This window comes from Sus scrofa, chromosome 7 (assembly GCF_054392235.1).
Source record: "Sus scrofa isolate SSC_HxYL_T2T_F1_AM1 chromosome 7, Sscrofa_HxYL_maternal_Yorkshire_Landrace_v2.0, whole genome shotgun sequence".
Lineage (NCBI taxonomy): Eukaryota > Metazoa > Chordata > Mammalia > Artiodactyla > Suidae > Sus > Sus scrofa.
Genome location: NC_139389.1, coordinates 88655294 through 88674589, shown reverse-complemented (window position 1 = coordinate 88674589; position 19296 = coordinate 88655294). Strand labels below are relative to the sequence as shown.

Sequence of the window (19296 nt, the reverse complement as noted above, 5' to 3'; positions counted from 1 at the left end):
TGGCCAGGACTTCCAAAAATATGTTGAAGAGCAGTGGTGAGAGTGGGCATCCCTATCTTGTTCCAGATTTGAGTGAGAAGGCTTTCAGTTTTTCCCCATTGAGGATTATATTTGCTGTGGGTCTGTCATAAATGGCTTTGATTATATTCAGGAATGTTCCCTCTATACCCAGTTTGGCGAGGGTCTTGATCATGGATGGATGTTGAACTTTGTCAAATGCTTTTTCTGTGTCTATTGAGATGATCATATGATTTTTGACTTTTTTTTTGTTAATGTGGTGTATGATGCTGATTGATTTGCGTATGTTGAACCATTCTTGTGAACCTGGGATGAACACAACCTGGTCAAGGTGTATAATTTTTTTGATATGTTGTTGGATTCGGTTGGCTAAGATTTTGTTGAGAATTTTTGCATCTATATTCATCAAGGATATTGGGAGATACTTTTCTTTTTTGGTGGTATCTCTGTCTGGTTTTGGAATGAGGGTGATGGTGGCCTCATAGAATGTCTTTGGGAGTATTCCTTCTTCTTCAACCTTTTGAAAGAGTTTAAGGAGGATGGGCACCAATTCCTCTTTATATGTTTGATAAAATTCACCTGTGAAGCCATCTGGTCCTGGACTTTTATTTGTAGGGAGTGATTTTATGATCTCTTCAATTTCATTTCTAGTGATTGATCTGTTCAGTTGGTCTGTTTCTACTTGATTCAGTTTTGGCAGGCTGTAAGATTCTAGAAAATTGTCCATTTCTTCCAGATTGTCAAACTTGTTGCCATATAGTTGTTCATAGTATTCTCTTATGGTTTTTTTGTATATCTGCTGTATCAAACTGAAAATCTTTTGCACAGCAAAGGAAACCAAAAAGAAAACAAAAAGACAGCTTTCAGAATGGGAGAAAATAGTTTCAAATGATGCAACGGACAAGGGCTTAATCTCTAGAATATATAAACAACTTATACAACCCAACAGCAAAAAAACCAATCAATCAATGAAAAAATGGGCAAAAGACCTGAATAGACATTTCTCCAAAGAAGATATACAGATGGCCAACAAACACATGAAAAAATGCTCAACATCACTGATTATAAGAGAAATGCAAATCAAAACTACCATGATATACCATCTCACACCAGTCAGAATGGCCATCATTAATAAATCCACAAATAACAAGTGCTGGAGGGGCTGTGGAGAAAAGGGAACCCTCCTGCACTGCTGGTGGGAATGGAAACTGGTACAGCCACTATGGAGAACAGTTTGGAGAGACCTTAGAAATCTATACATAGAACTTCCATATGACCCCGCAATCCCACTCTTGGGCATCTATCCGGACAAAGCTCTACTTAAAAGAGACACGTGCACCCGCATCTTCAGTGCAGCACTATTCACAATAGCCAAGACATGGAAACAACCCAAATGTCCATCGACAGATGATTGGATTTGGAAGATGTGGCACATATACACAATGGAATACTACTCAGCCATAAAAAAGGATGACATCATGCCATTTGCAGCAACATGGATGGAACTAGAGAATCTCATCCTGAGTGAAATGAGCCAGAAAGACAAAGACAAATACCATATGATATCACTTATAATTGGAATCTAATATCCAGCACAAATGAACATCTCCTCAGAAAAGAAAATCATGGACTTGGAGAAGAGACTTGTGGCTGCCTGATGGGAGGGGGAGGGAGTGGGAGGGATTGGGAGCTTGGGCTTATCAGACACAACTTAGAATAGATTTACAAGGAGATCCTGCTGAGTAGCATTGAGAACTATGTCTAGATATTCATGTTGCAACAGAACAAAGGGTGGGGGAAAAATGTAATTGTAATGTATACATGTAAGGATAACCTGACCCCCTTGCTGTACAGTGGGAAAAAAAAAAAAAGAAACAAAAAAAATGGGAAGAAGATCTAAACAGACATTTCTCAAAAAAAAATACATACATATGGCCAAAAAACATATGAAAAGATGTTCAACATCGCAAATTATTAGAGAAATGCACATCAACACTACTGTGTGGTACCACTTTACATCAGCCAGAATGGCCATCATCAAAAAGTCTACAAACACAAGATCCTGCTGAATAGCATTGAGAACTATGTCTAGATACTCATGTTGCAACAGAAGAAAGGGTGGGGAAAAACTGTCATTGCAATGTATACATGTAAGGATAATCTGACCCCCTTGCTGTACAGTGGGAAAATAAAAAAAAAAAAATATTCTTGCCAATGACCAAAGTATTCCCCAGCAGAAGCAAAGTACCTAGGGAAGGAGATTAAGTGTTTTAAATTCTACAGCAATAAAACACTTAATGTTACAAAAAAAAAAAAAAAAGTCTACAAACAATAAATTCTGGCAAGGGTGTGGAGAAAAGGGAATCCTTTTACACTATTTTCGTAATGTAAATTGGTGCCATCGCTATGAAAAATACTATGGAGTTTCCTCAAAAAACTAAAAATAAAAATTACCATTTGATCTAGCAGTGCCACTCCTGGGCATCTATCCATAGAAAACCATGACTCAAAAAGATACATGTACTCCAATGTACATTGTAACACTATATACAATAGCCAAGACATGGAAGAAACCTAAATGTCTATTGACAGAGGAGTGGATAAAGAAGATATGGTACATATACATATTGGAATATTTACTCACCCATAAAAAGGAATGAAACAATGCCACTTGCAGCAACATGGATGGACCTAGAAATTATCATGCTAAATGAAGTTAGAGAGTGAGAAATATCATATGCTATCACTTATATGTGGTATCTATAAAAGGGATACCATGAAATTCTTTGCAGAATACAAACTGACCCACAGACTTTGAAAAATTTATGGTTACCAAAAGAGACAGGTTGGAAGAGGGAAGGACTGGTTGGGGGGTCTGGGGTGGAAATGTTGTAAAACTGGGTTGTGATGATGGTTGCACAACTGTAAATATACTAAAATTCACTGAGTTAAAAAACAAGTAGTTTAGATGATGCAAAAGAATGGATAAGTGATCTGAAGACAGAGTAGTGTAATCACCTAAGCTGTCAAAATGTCCATTATTATGTGGGGCCCAGAAAAATAGATAAAGGAGCAAAGATTTTATTTGAAGAAAAGATAGCTGAAAACTTCCCTAACCTGGGGAAACAAACAGATACCCATGTCCACAAAGAATAGAGTCCCAAAAAGGATCAATCCAAACAGGACCACATGGAGATGCATTTTAATTAATTGGCAAAAATAAAGATAAAGAGAGAAAAACAACTACTCATGAACCAAGGAACTCTCCTAAGACTATGAGCTGACTTCTCAACAGAAACTTTGCAGGCCCAAAGGGAGTGGCATGATATATTCAAAACAATGAAAATAAATAACCTACAATGAAGAGACCCCTATTAAGAAAGTTAATCATTCAGATTTGATGGAGAGGTAAAGAATTTTACAGACAAGTAAAAGGTGAAAGTGTTGAACATCACTAATGCAGCTATATAAAAAATATTATAAGAAAAGACCATGAATATGAATTTAAAAATTATAAAAGAAAAAATATCTGTTAAAAGCAAATATACAGAAAATGTAGTAATCAATTGCTTATGAATCTACTAGGAAGGTTAAAAGACAAAAGTAGTAAAATCATCTATATCCACAACAAGTAATTAGGGAATACACAAAATAAAAAGATGTAAAATATGATGGCAAAAGCATTAAATGTGGTGGGGAGAGTAAACATTTAGAGTTTTTCTACTGAATTTAAATTTAAGAGACCATCCAACTGAAAAATAATTTCTTATGTATATTAAAATTTTTACATATGAACCTCATGGTAATCACAAACGTTTTTTTTTTGTTTTTGTTTTTTGGGTTTTTTTTTTTTTTTTTTTGCTTTTTTGGACCTCATCCTCGGCATATGGAGGTTCCCAGGCTAAGGGGTCAAATTGGAGCTACAGCTGCCAGCCTATGCTACAGCCACAGCAATGTCAGATCCGAGCCACAGCCTACAGCAGAGCTCACTGCAAAGTCAGATCCTTAACCAACTGAGCGAGACCAGGGATTGAATCCACAACCACATGGTTCCTAGTTGGATTCATTTCTGCTGTGCCACAATGGGAACACCTCAAATTAAAAATTTATAATAGATAAATACAAAAAAGAAAACAATACAAACATAATATTAAATATTGCCATCAAATTCAAGGGAAGAAAGCAAAAGAAGAATAAAGGAAAAATAACTATAAAGCAGTCCCCAAACAATGAACAAAATGATAATAAGTACATATCTATAACTTTAAATATAAATAGACTAGTACTCCAACCAAGAGACATACAGTGGTTTAATGGATTTTTTAAGAAAACTCATTTATATACTGCCTATAAGAGACTCACTTCATCTAAAGAAATACATAGACTTAAAATAAGGGGATGGAAAAAGGTATTCCATGAAAATGAAAATGAAAAGAAAGGCAAGATAGAAGTTTGTTAACAACAGACAAAAGAGGACATATATAATAATAAAATGATCAATTAACAAGAAGATATAACAATTGCAAATATATATGCACCCAATATAGGAAACAGTCGTCTTAAATAACACATTAGCCAGATGGAATTAATAGATACATATAAAACATTTCATCCAGGAACGCAGAGTACATATTACAAAATGCACATGACCCAATTAACAATTAAGCAAATAATTTGAATGCACACTTGATGAAAAAGATTTCCAAATATCCCATAAACATGAAAAAGGTGTTCACCACCATAACTTACCAAGAATATGCAAATTAAACCACAGATGCCATAACATACTCAGCAGAATGCATAAACATTTTTTTTAGTTGTTGAAGAAGATGTGGAACACTTAAAATTCTCTTACAATGACAGTGAAATGTAAATTAGTACAATCATGTATAAAAAAGGTTTAGCAGTTTCTTGGCAAATTAAACATACATATATTCCAGGGTTGAAAAATTTAATATAAAGAAAGCAGGACAAAATGTACAATTTTTGGCAAGACACCTGCCACCAAACGTTTCCTAATATTCCATTATCTTTCCCATCCTCAGTCCTGGGAACACTTCTCAATATAACCCAGCTGATATTATTGCAACTATCGTATCTTTTTATTTTCATTTTCTTTTTCCTATCCATTGCCTTTTTTTTTTTAACCTTCACATCCCACTATCACCCCAAAACACACACATTTTTGTGTTCCATAATTTCTGGCAAAAGTTGTGATTAAAAATTTTTAATGATTCCCTTTGTGATTTGACTGTGAACACCTGATTTCCTAAATCCCTAAACATCAAAAATTCTTAATGATGACCATTGTAACCAGGAGGTTCAATCTAATTTATTTATCTTCTTGCTTCTACAGTGTCTAGGATGGCTCTGTCATGTTGGCATGCCAGGCTTCTGTGACTATAAGACTTGAGAATCTACACTTTATAGATAGAAGGTATGTAATTCAACTTGAAGCCTGTAATACTTAAAGCCCTTCTTCATGCTCCTGTCACCTGTACCCACTTGGAATATCAGTATTTAATGGTAATTGTGGTATTTTTCAGTAGTAGGTCATATTGCATATATATCATTATATCAATTTTAAATCAAAATGCATTTTATAAAGTTTCAGATAATTACTATCTAAAGTTAACCATGTTTGCTTCTTGATGCTGGGAAGATTATTTCCTATATGGTTTTCATGTTATCAAATTTCAGCAATATGTATTCATTACTTTTTAATTATAAAAATTTTAAACATGAAATATTTGTGAATTATTTCTTGAAAAACCCATCTATGTAATACTTGCTTTTAATAAATCTGAAGTTGTTTTATGTTATAGCTAGACAATAATAATTATTCTCCGAAAAAGTTATGTGGATTATAATAAGGGGATTTTTACCTGAAATTTAGTAACTGTAATTATATAATTATGCAAAAATAACAATTTACATTCAATTTTTAATATAACATTTTTTTCATACAAAAAAAGTTCTGTGGATATACCTAACAGCACAAATTCACAGAAGGTTTATGTATTGAAAGGTTTACATTTAGTTCTTATATTTATTAACATTTCCATATATATAGATTTTTTTCATAAATATATTTTTGTGTCTTATTTTTTTCCTTTATTATTTGATCATTTTCTCAGATTAATGAATCTTTTGCAAACATTATTTTAACAAATGGATATTTAAATTTGGGGAGTTTTCTTCACATTATTCCTTGATACTTTTAATTGTTAGCATATTGCTAATATTTCTGTTATTGCCTTATAAGGAACAAATATAAATTTTTATTGTTTTAGTTAAACCAAGTTTTGTTTTAAAATTCTTTTTCAAAACTTTAATTCTTTTAAAATATCTAAACGAAGATATTCAGTTCATATATTTAGATGGGGCATGAACTCTGAAAGGGAAAATTCACCAGTGTCTAAGCTTTGAAATTATTATGTGTTAATTCCTCACAATACTGCTGTGTGCATGGAACAGCTGTAGATTTTGAGTCCAGAGCAGTTATCATGATCCTCCGCAGTCCTCAGTGGGCTATCGCCCATTTCATCTCATGCAGTAGCACATTCTAGCCACTGCTCAAACACATACACATGCTTCCTGGACTGCTAATACTTTCATCTCAGAGAAATTATTTATTTTTACCCAATTTGACAGGAGTCAAAAGACGGAGTAACCTGAAGGGATGAGTAACCATTTTATATTCTATTTAGATCTGTAACAGTATAACCTGTGCCCATATGTTCACAACTATGACTTAAGGTAAGGAACGTATTATAAGCAATAAGCTGGACAGAGATGATTTATAACAACAGTAATAAGCTGACCAGGCATTCAGCAAACCTAGGTAAGAGGCATTACTTAGGTAATGAACTAGCAATAGGCCCAGAGTGGAATGTAATCTTTCCTCTGGTCACTTTCACAGCACAGAGCCTCAAGAGTTATCCTTATAGAAAAGGGCACAGGATTACTATAAAGGTATAAACATCTACACAGTGTGATGTTTCCTATCCCAAATAAAACCTCTACTGGAATCTTAAATTTTACCTTAAAGATTTATTTTTTCTTAAAGATTTAAAATTTTTTAAATGCTAATATCTCAGGGAAATAACATAGGTTTTGAGACTGAATGTATAAAGGTGGAGGGAAAATACTAACTCAGAGAGATGCATCAAGTTGAAGGTTCACTACGTGGCTTTGTTCTTCAAAAAATCTTGGTTACTTCATCACTGCCTGAAATTTGGTGATGTTGGAGAATATATATTTATGTCATCTAAGAAGAAAAATAATTTCTTCCAGATAATCAGTCAAGAAGTATCCTAGAGAAAAAATATCCCTTTTTGAATTGAGAAGGTTCTTGCATTTTATGTGAAATAGCTCATCAATTTTTCATGTTACTGATGTCCCTTGTTTAATTTCTTTGATGTAGGTGGAGCCAGATCCAATGGATAAAAACCAAACAGAAGAAGTCAGAGAATTTGTCCTGGCAGGCTTCTCACATAGACCACATATTGAAAAAGGGCTATTTGTACTATTTCTTTTCTTCTATGTGTCCACTTGGGTAGGCAATGTCCTTATCATGGTTACAGTGGCCTCTGATAAGCATCTGAATTCATCACCCATGTATTTCCTTCTTGGCAACCTGTCTTTCCTGGACCTATGTTATTCAACAGTAACTACTCCTAAGCTTCTAGCTGACTTTCTTGATAATGAAAAGCTTATTCCTTATGACCAGTGCATTATGCAGCTCTTCTTCCTGCATTTTGTAGGGGCAGCTGAGATGTTCCTGCTCACAGTGATGGCCTATGATCGCGATGTTGCAATTTGTCGCCCCCTCCACTACACCACTATCATGAGTCGAGGATTATGCTGTGCCTTGGTGGCTGCCTCCTGGATGGGAGGGTTTGTGCACTCTACTGTCCAGACGATTCTCACTATCCGTCTGCCCTTTTGTGGGCCAAAGCAGGTGGACAACTTCTTTTGTGATGTTCCCCCTGTCATCAAACTTGCCTGTGGAGACACATTTGTCATTGAATTGCTAATGGTATCTAATAGCGGGTTGATCTCTACCAGCTCCTTTGTAGTGTTGGTTTCCTCCTACACCACTATCCTGGTCAAGATCCGCTCCAAAGAGGGAAGGCGAAAGGCACTCTCAACCTGTGGCTCTCATCTCATGGTAGTAACACTCTTTTTTGGACCCTGTATTTTCATCTATGCTCGTCCCTTCTCCACTTTTTCTGTGGACAAGCTGGTGTCTGTACTCTACAACGTTATTACCCCCATGTTGAATCCCCTCATCTACACACTTCGGAACAAAGAGGTCAAATCAGCCATGCAAAAGCTGTGGGATAGGAGTGGACTTACGTGGAAAATTTAGAAGACATGACAAGTTGAAAAGCATTTTGGCAATAGAAAATCTGAAGTTAAAATAATTACTTTTTCATGAATGGGTTAGGAGATTGTAACTTCATTGTTTGGTTTTGTTTCATGAAGTCATAATACTCCTATTTATGACTTTTAAATTAAACTCCAAAAAACTCCTTTCATACTGAAATGTTCTACCTTCTGCTTCCTTTCTTCCATAAAGCAAATCTGTTCTGTTAATTTTGTTCTTCCATTCTATCCATTCATTGGATCATATTTATTATATATATTTTGTTTATTAAGTTTGCTATTACATATGGGTAAAAACTAACCTTTCCAAAGTCTCACCAATTTCTTCTCCACCTTGCCACAGGTTTTATTTTCTTCTCAACTTTAACTGACTCCAACTAGATGTCTCCAATGAATTGAGTAAGGAATTGATATGTTTCCTTTTCTTCAAGCTTTATTGAAGTATAGTTGACTTACTATGTTGTGATAGTTTCTGCTGTATGACAAAGTGATTCAGTCATACATAAACACATACCCAGTGGGTGGACAATGGGGACCTACTCTATAGCATAGGGAACTCTACCCAATATTCTGTGATAATCTATATGGGAAAAAATCTGAAAAAGAATGGATGTATGTATGTTTCTTACTCTTACAAAATATTTAAAGGGATATCAGTTAGATGAATTAGTGTGAATCCAATTTACATGACTGTATAACAACCAAACATTTGGCTTTGTCACTTTACCACAATACCATCTTTGAAAGAGAAGTTGCCTAATAGTGTGGGTTCCAATACTCCTCTCTGAATGACAAGTCAAGTGAATCTAGACAAATTGACAAATCATTTAAATTACTGGAGCCCTAATTTCCCCATCTGTAGCATGTATAAAATGATGCCTATTTCCCAGTGCTATTGTGAGGGCCAAAAATGATGATACATGTGAATGTGTCCAGATTAGTGCCTGGCTCATAACAGAGTTTCACTATTATTTGTTCATCAAAGTTGATTTTTTTAAATGAGATAAAGATATAGATGGTAAAAATCCAAACTGGTTGATTTGCCTTAATGAGTGAAACAACAGTGTGACCTACTATGACAAGTTTGTGTAGAATGCTAGAAAGTGTACAAAAATAAATCACAACATTTTTACCTGTATCAATTATTGGGCACAGTTTATGTTATTGTTACTAATTTCATCAAAAAACCTTCATCAACATTGGTTATCCTCAAAGTTATATTAAGACTAGTTCATAGGATTGTTTCCTACTTACTGAGATTTTATAATCAAAGATAGGAAAATTAAAATGACATTCAAGTTTAGAAACCACTAGACACAAATTAAATATAAGTCTGAAATGATGCTTTCATTTGTATAGAGTTTTAAGTCAGTGGATTCTAGCAACAATTTCAGCAACTAATTTGTGTGACAGAGGGAGAAGCCAAGAATGTTAGGTAAATTCATTGGAGACTAAGGTTTTTGTCTTTATTATCTTCACATCTAATGTCTAAAATAAAATGAACTAGAGACAATAAAAATGTGTTGAACAAATGAAGGAGGTTTTTATATCTTCTCTGGTTGAAGTGGCAATGATTGAGGAAGAGATATTTCAAAGCTGTTTTTTTTCCCCCATACTTGGAAAGATAACTTGTAAATTTTTTCACTGAGACATTGGAAACACTTTGAGAGATGTTACAGAAATAAGAATTGATCAAAACTGTTACAGCTCTTAAAACAGGCATCAAAACACTTATAGTTTTATAGTTAGAACATCCCTGTCAGTGAAGACAGATACCTCAATATTGAGCAGATAATTAGGAAATCCAATTCCTAACAGAAACAGCTATGAATTTATGTGACTTCATCTACAGAGAATTGATTGTGGAATCATAGAGGTCTACAGTTAAGTTCTCAGTTGATACTTTAATAACAATATACCTAACAGAGGAGGTAATTGAGGGTTAAAATTCAGCAGAAATGAGGCAATTCAACATAAAGACATAATCCAACTGATTATTTTCCTGTAAATGAATATAGAGAGGCTCTCTATTCCTGCTAGACATTTTCCTCTAATCAATAATAAATAGAAAAAGTGATATTTAGAAATTTTAAGACTGATTCAACATTTTGGAGTAGGAGGAGAATATAAAAAGTACATAAAATACAATAAGAATTCTTAGGAAATGTAAACTATAAAGAAACAGATATAACTATAAATTCTAAAGGATAAATAAGGATCATGTATAAATGGAAATATAAACAAAGCTTTCTAGCTTTCTCAAGAAAATAAACACATTAAAGAAGGATTTCTTTTGTATATATAAACAAATCCTAGGAAATCATTAACCATACCAGCAATTTGAAACTGCTTTTTTATTATCCTTTTCAAAGACTGCTTTTATTTCAATGTAACATTAAAATATGAGAAAAGAAAGGCAGGTTTATGATAAGAATATTAAGACGCAAAGTTGAAGAATTTGTCTATGACAACATACCTAAGTATTGATATATGTTTAATTTCACCTATGGACATGAAAGTAAGTCCTTAATAAAATATTAGCAATTGAATTTATTGATAGATAAAAAAGATAATGCAACTTGTGTTGTTCCAGGTATATAAGGCTATTTTAGCATTAAAAAATAAATTCATGTAAGTAAAGATGTATATATCTTGATATAGTAAAAAACTTATTCAGCATGAATTTATTTAAACAAATTGTAAACTAACACCACCATGGATTCTTATACTAGGGGACACATAATCTGATAAATAGTGTTTACACAAATACCTTAAAATAAATATTATTCTTGAAATTAAAAAAAAAAATGTCAGAGTTCCCTTTATGGCTCAGCAGTTAACAAACCCAACTAGGATCCATGAGGATGTGGCTTTGATCCCTGGCCTCGCTCAGTGGGTTAAGGATCTGGCATTGCCAAGAACTGTGGTGTAGGTTGCATATGTGGCTTGGATCCCACATTGTTATGGCTATGAAGTAGGGTGGCAGCTGTAGCTCCAATTTGACCCCTAGCCTCTGAACCACCATATGCTGCAAGTGTGGCCCTAAAAAGCAAAAACAAAAACAAAAAAAACAAAAAAAAAAATCAACTTGAGAATGGGAAATTGATAAAAATCCCACATTATTACTTTAATTCAATATTTTTCTGGAGGGTCAGATGGTGTAATGAACAAAGAAAAGGAAATAAAATGGATTAAAATTGGAAAGGAAGAAATTAAAGACTCAATTTACAATGTGGGAATATATATATACATATGTGTATATATATGTATATGTATATATATATATGTATATGTGTATGTATATATATATATATATATATATATATATATATATATATATGGAAAATCCAAAGGCATCTACAAAAAGTCAAATTAATAAGAAGTGAGTTTAACATAATCACTGGATAAAAGTCAATATTTTAAAATCAGTTGTAGAGTTCTAGATGTGAGATGAGTTAGAATAGATGTCCTTTTCTGAATTCCTTCCACTAAGTACATCTAACAACCCTGGACATTTTATGCAAAGAAAACTGAACGATGGAGGTAAGAGAGTCGAGACTTCAAGATCCAAGTAACGATATGGCGATAATTTTCCTTTTTGACTTTTTTTTTTAATGGCATCACCCAAAGCCAGGGATTGAATCTGAGCTGCAGCTGCAAACTACAACACAGTTGTGGCAACATGGTATCCTTTAATCCACTGTGCTGGGCCGAGGATCAAACTCACATCTCCACAGTGACCTGAGCCACTAAAGTTGGATTCTTAACCCACTGCGCTACAGTGGGAACTCCCCTTTTTGTTGTGAGCCACACGGGAAGTCCAAGGGAACTCTCCTTTTTGAATTTTGTCATTTCTTTTTCCTCATATAAGCCTGACTGTGTGTTAGAACAGACAACACATGAATGCTAACAGGTACAGAAAAAAAATATCCTCAATAAAAGACAGCTCTTTTTTTTTTTTTTTTTTTTTCTTTTCTGTTTCATGTAAGTTTTACTGGAGTATGGGTGACTTATGTCGTGATAGTTTTGGAGAGTTCTTTCTAGACAAAGAGGGCAAGTAAAAGAGCAGCCCACAAAAACAGAAAACATTTAGACTACAGCTTCCCTACACCAACCACATTCCACAAATCAAAATGAAACCTAACTCCATCTCTTTCTGCAAAGACTGGATGCATAGCCTATACATTAATAAAACCCTCTCTACTTGTGTCATTAGAAACCACATAGGAAGCCTATAATTTTATTAGCGAATCCAATTCAACAGCATATTAAAAGGTACTTATTCCATGATCAAGTATGATTTATGCTTGGCATGCAAGGGAAGTTCAGCATGTGTAAATTAATAAATACAGTATACCATTTTAATTGAAAAAGATAAAAATTATATGATCATCTTAATAGATGTTGAAAAAGCATTTGACAAAATAACATATCCTTTCGTGATTTAAAAGAATCAATAAATTTGGGAGAGAGAAACAAATAACAAGATAATAAAGACAATCTATGGCAGGCCTACAATTTATATCACATTCAGCAATGAAAGGTTGAAAGCTTATCCTCTAGGATCAGAAACAACATAAGCTCGCTCTTCTTATAACTCCTATTCACCACTGTCCTGGAAGTCCTATCTAGAACAATTAGTTAAGGAAAAATAAAAGACATCTAAATCAGAAAGTAAAAAGTGAAGTTGTCTTTGCAGATAATATGATCCTATATAATATAAAATTGTAAAAACTCCACCAATAAGCTGCTAGAACTATCCAATGACCTCAAAAAAGTTGCAAGATACAACATCAACACAGTTAAGTCAAGCTTGTTTCTATACACTAACAACCAAATATCTGAAAAGGAAGTAAAGAAAACAATCTCAATTACAATTGCATCAAAACCAGAAAATGCTTAGTAGGTGAAAGATCTGTACAATGAAAACTATAAAAATTTGATGAAAGAAATTGAAGACGACACACACACACATCAAAAAACACCTTATAATCATGGATTGGAAGAATTAATATTGTTAACACGTCCATTCTATCTAAAGACAAAAAAAAATTTAATGTAATTCCTATCAAAATTACAAAAAGAGAAAAATGAAATTTTTATGAAATCACTAATAACTTTGAAAAAGGACAGCCTGAGAATGAAAAACACTGTTGGAGGCAACAAGCTTCCTGATCTCACACAATGCCACAAAGCTATAGTAATCAAAATTGGCTAAAGTCATAGACACACGGAGCAGTGAAATGGAATTGAGAACTGAGAAATAAACCTTCACATGTATGGTCAACTAATATTTGACAAAAGATCCAACTATAGTCAATGTGGAAAGAATAGTTTCTTCAATAAATGATGTTGGGAAACATGCAAAAGAATGCTATTTGACCCCTCCCTGTCTTACCCACTCACAAAAATTAACTCACAGTAAATTAAAGATGTTAAGTGTAATACCTGAATCCACAAAACTCCTAGAAGAAAATATAGGGAAAAAAGCTCCTTGACATTGATCTTAACATTGATTTTAGGATATGATAATGAATGTACAAAAAACAAAGGCAAAAGCAAAAATCAACAAGTGAGATTACATTAGATTAAAAAGCTCCTGTACAGCCAAAGAAAGGACAAAATGAAAAGGCAACACCCTGAATGGGAGAAAATATTTGTAAATCACAAACCTGATAAGGAGTTAGTACTAAAACCATATAAGGAATGTATGCAACTCAATAGCAAAACATAAATGATCTGACTTATATGGCGACAATTTAAGTGCCTGTCAACAGATGACTGGATAAAGAAGATAGATATATATACATTATATACTATAATAATATGATATAATAATATATTAAATGTTTAATATACTATATATTATATATATAATGGAATATTATTCTTCCATGAGAAAGAAATATAATTCTTGCCATTTGTGACAATGTGGATAAATCTTGTGGGCTAAGTGAAATAAGTCAGAAAGACACTCTATTGTAGTAAATGCTGGTGAGGATTCAGAGAAATTAAATTTCTCATACCTTCTAATAGAAATGTAAAACGGTACAACTGAATGCAAAATAATTTGACCAGTTTTTTAAATGGACTAAAAACACAGTTACCATGTGTCCTAGAAATAGAACTCCTGGACATTTACACAGAGAAATTAACATTTATATCCATACTAAAAGCTGAACACAAATGTTTAGCACTTTTACATGTAATAATCAAAACCTTAAAAACCAAAATGTGCCTCAATAAGTGTGTGATTAAATAATGTAAGAAATAATATGGGAGTTCCCATTGTGGTTCAGTGGTAACGAACCTTACTAGTATCCATGAGGATGTGAGTTCAATCCCTGGCCTCACTCAGTGGGTTAAGGATCCAGCATTGCCGTGAGCTGCAGTGTAGGTCACAGACGAGGCTTGGATCCTGTGTTGCTGTGGCTTTGGTGTAGGCCCACAGATGCAGCTCTGATTGGATTTCTAGCCTGGGAACTTCCATGTGCCACATGTGCAGCCCTAAACATAAATAATAATAAAACAATACAATACAAGAAAAGGAATACATACACACAAACACATACCTGGGTCACTATGCTGTACAGCATCAATTGGCCCAAAATTGTAAATAAAAATATTAATATATAATGTTTATTATAAATAAATAAAAAAGTTAAAAATAAACTATACAACATCTATAACATGGACTATTACTCAGCAATAAAAAGGAATGGCCTATTGATCTTGCAACAATCTGGATGATCTCATTATGCTAAATGGAAAAATATCAAAAGTCACTGTACTATATGATTTTATTTATGTAACATGTTTAAATGATAAACTATAGAGATGGAAAAAAACAGATTAGTTGTTTCCAGAAGTTACAAATTAAGGAGGGAATGGGCATGAGGGAGATAACTGTGGCAATGGAATAGTTCTAGCTCATAACTGGATTGGTGGTTACATGAATCTAACAAGTGATAAAACGGCATAGAATAATATAAATACATAAAATTCCAGTTTCCTTGATTTGCTCCCATACTATTGTCATATTAATTATGAGCATTGAGAGAAATTAAGTGAAAAGTACACATGACCGCTCCACCATTTTTGCAACACTTGTATACTGTGTTGTAAAATAAAAAGTTTTTAAAAATCCATTGTATTTCTACACACTGGCAATGCAAAAATTGAAAATGTTATTAAAAGAAAAGTCCTAAAACCATGGTGCATGTAATAGCATCAAAAGCAAAAGATAAAATAAAAATTAGATGTTTATTCAATTCTTAATTGTAGAAGGTGTATTGGATGAAATTCATCATTCATTTAAGATAAAACTGCCTAGCAAACTGAGAATAGTAGGAAGTTCCTTACTCTTAAAGAGGATATTAACAAAGATCTATTGAAAATATCAGTATATGAGGTTTTGAAAAGATTTTCACATGAGCTAGGAAGTGAACCAAAGATTCTCAATACTACCATTTATATATAACATTTTGCTAGAGGTTCTTTGTAGGCACTAGGATAAGGAAAATTTAAAACCCATACTATCTCTTACTTAATCTCTCTCACAAGGTACTGGGCTGTTAAAGCTTTATATATGATCTCACTAAATTTTCTGGGAAATACATTTCTTCCCTTATATTAAAATGTTCCAAAAAGAGAAAGTTCTTTATTTTTATGGGACCACTATAATGCCAAATGGAAAAAGAAGGTAACATAAAGTTCTAATCAATCTCAGTAATTATTATAACAGATGCAACAAAGATAACAGTCTCAAGCAAATATTGTATTCATGTTCCTTAACCAAAGTAGAATTTATCCTGGCATTATTTATCCAAAGATGGTTAAAGTTTACTGAATTTCTCACTCTAATCCTGTATTAGTATATTAATGAAAAAAAATTATCTTATTTTCCTAATTCATACAAAATATCACTTGACAGAATGTAAAAAATATTATCATACTGCTAAAACATCTCCAGATTTGGCAACTGAACTACTCTCTACTACCTATAGTCAATGCTTTCAGTTTATAATTGAGCAAAATTGTGAATTCACCTTTGAGTTTTCTTGTTCATCTTTCCAACATCCAATTTATTGGGATAGAACATGATGGAAGATGATATAAGAAAGGGAACATATATATACATTTGACTGGGTCACTTTACTGTACAGCAGAAATCAGCAGAACAATGTGAATCAACTATATTTTAATAAAGATTATCCATGCATACATATAAAACAAGAATTAAACATGTGTGTATATGTGTGGATATATATAACAAGAATATTATACATATAATATTATTATATTATATTATATATATAAAACAAGAATTTTATTACTAGAGAGAAAGTCAGATTCTAGATATTGGAAACTGTGGATAAAGTGTTTCTTAAACAGAACCTTAGAGCTACAGATATGAGTCACTTCCTTGGGAAAATCCTCAAGTTCCTCCTGATGAAAGAGGGCAATGCCAGGAAAAGCTGTGGATGGAGATACATTTTGCTCTACAGAAAATTCTCTAAACTTTTCTTCTTCAAAGTTCATCTGAGATCAAAGAGGAAGAGACAGAAATGAAAAAATTATTTCCCCATGTACAGGAATGGAATTTTACTTAAAATGGAAATCCTTGAATTCGGGGGGTTTCTTTTCATAATTTAACATTTAGAAATGACTTACATTATAAGATTAGACAGAATAATTTGATTTAAATGCTACTTTAATACTTACATTTAAAAATTGATATTCAACGGAGATCTCTTAATGTTTGCAGTTAAATAAGGAATGTTTAAAATGATATCAACTTCACAGAAAGTACTTAATGACTTAGTCTTCTGACCAAAAACAATGTCATTTTTACAGCACAAAATTTTAATTAGTATATCCTAGTGATAAATTTTTTTTTCTGTCTTTTTAGGGCTGTAACTATGGCAGATGGAAGTTCCCAGGCTAGGGATCGAATTGGAGCTGTATCTGCCAGTCTACACCACAGCCACATCAATGCCAGATCTGAGACATGTCTGTGACCTACACCACAGCTCAAGGCAACACTGGATCCTCAACCCACTGAGCAAGGCCAGGGATCGAACCTGTATCCCCATGGATACTAGTCAGTTTCGTTACCACTGAGCTACAATGGGAACTTCCCCTAGTGATATATTTCTAAGAATACTTCCTAATCCAGCAGTAGAGACCGCTTTCATAAGAAAATCCTTCCAACCATCCCTTAATAGCAGCTATGCCTATAGATTGAAAATGTCAGCAATTATTCAGTGGGTCTCAATCATGATTGTGAATTAGAATTACCTGAGGCAACATACAGTAAAAAAGGATATTTCTCCACGCCTATGCCCAAACAACTAAACCCAGGTATTTCTGCACCTAGACTGATAATACAATGGTCCACATCCATCCTCATGGATCCAGATAAAGCAACCTGGAGAGTTTGAACAGAAATTGGGGATGGGACATACTGAGTAGTTCTAAAAAGGCAGAAACATCTTAATGGATCTAGCATCTATTTGGGCACTTACTGTATGACTGGCAGTATGCTAAACTAAAAATGCACCGTGTGTGTGTGTGTGTGTGTGCGCACATGAGTGTGTGTGTGTGTGTGTGTGTGTGTGTGTGTGTGTGTGTGTGTGCATTAATAGAAGAGAATCCAGAATCCTAGGAAGAAAAAAAAAATAATTGAAGTCTTTCCTAAACATCAAAAATGGGTTAGTTTCCCTCTCATGTGCTCTCAGAGCACATCATGTTTATTTCTATTATTGCTCTAATTTCAAAGGATACTTTGTGTTTATCTACATAATTGACTTTATTCCACTAAATTGGGAATAGCTCAGTGCTAGGGGTGCTTGACAAACATTTATTAACTGAATAAATAGATGTGTAAATAGTATTAGCCATATCTTTGATGGTAAAAATAGCTATGTCCAAAATCTGTAAAGTAAAACATCAGCATTACGTTAATAAAACCCAATAAATTAATCCTAGGACAGATATTGATTTCCTTTTAAGATCTTTTAATGTTCACAAAAATGAGTGTAATTATAAAATTGGCCATATCCAAAGTCTGTAAAGTCAAAACACAGTGTTATCACAATGGCAAGGGAGGTGACTGCAGAGAAAGTTATCCTAAGGCAGAAGTTGTTTTCCTTCTGTGTACTTTTAGTGTTTATGGACACGTGTATGACTGTAGTCATAAGGGAAATCAGAAGTATCCAGGAGCATGCTTCTCCTAATTAAAGACAATGTCCAAAATTATTGGAAGTTTCATCTAGTTACTCCAGGTAATTTAGGCACTACCTAATTTTCTCTTTGGTTTCATATTTCAGAATCACCTTATGAGAAAATTTCTTGACTTCTTTGAATATTAATTTAGTTAATACCAAATTTAATGTTTTCTTATGATTTTCCCTTAGGCATCATCCAAAGGCATTCAAAACTCAGCATAAAATCTGAATCCTTGGAATTCCAGGAAATGCTTCCTACTGGATGACTCAACTTAGTCATCTTAGGGACATCTTAGGGACAGAATCAACTTAGTACAATGCAATGTTTATTTAACACCAATCGTTGGTGAAAATTTATTAATTTAATAATCCAATGTATACCAAATGATAACTGTATCATTGGTATGCTTAAGCTTATACTAGGAAATATGTAGCCATAAAATACTGATTTTCCCATGTTAAAAATTAGCTTCTGTAACTGAATACCACTGACAGTTTCATTTTTTTTAAATAAAAAGTTTAAATACACGTACACATGAAAAAAATATGCATTTAAAATAATAAGATATTCAAATCATGTTTTCTTTTTCAATATTTTAAAACAAGGACAGAGATTCACAGGGCATTATTATTCTCATTCTAGCATCCTTATGACAAT

The 19296-nt window shown here is 33.3% G+C and overlaps 1 protein-coding gene and 1 long non-coding RNA gene across 2 annotated transcripts in view; one reads left to right on the top strand and one right to left on the bottom strand.

The window, feature by feature from the left end:
* LOC146401740 (uncharacterized) overlaps nt 1–19296 on the bottom strand; it is a 269339-nt gene that overhangs the window by 172109 nt on the left and 77934 nt on the right. The window lies entirely within an intron of this gene.
* LOC100155907 (olfactory receptor 4Q2) lies at nt 7460–8392 on the top strand. Its single transcript, XM_013989088.3, has one exon. It carries the CDS (start codon nt 7460–7462, stop codon nt 8390–8392), a length of 933 nt encoding a protein of 310 aa, XP_013844542.3.

Coding starts and splice junctions, on each gene's coding strand:
- LOC100155907 (XM_013989088.3), top strand. CDS start 7,460: ATGGATAAAAACCAAACAGAAGAAGTCAGAGAATTTGTCCTGGCAGGC.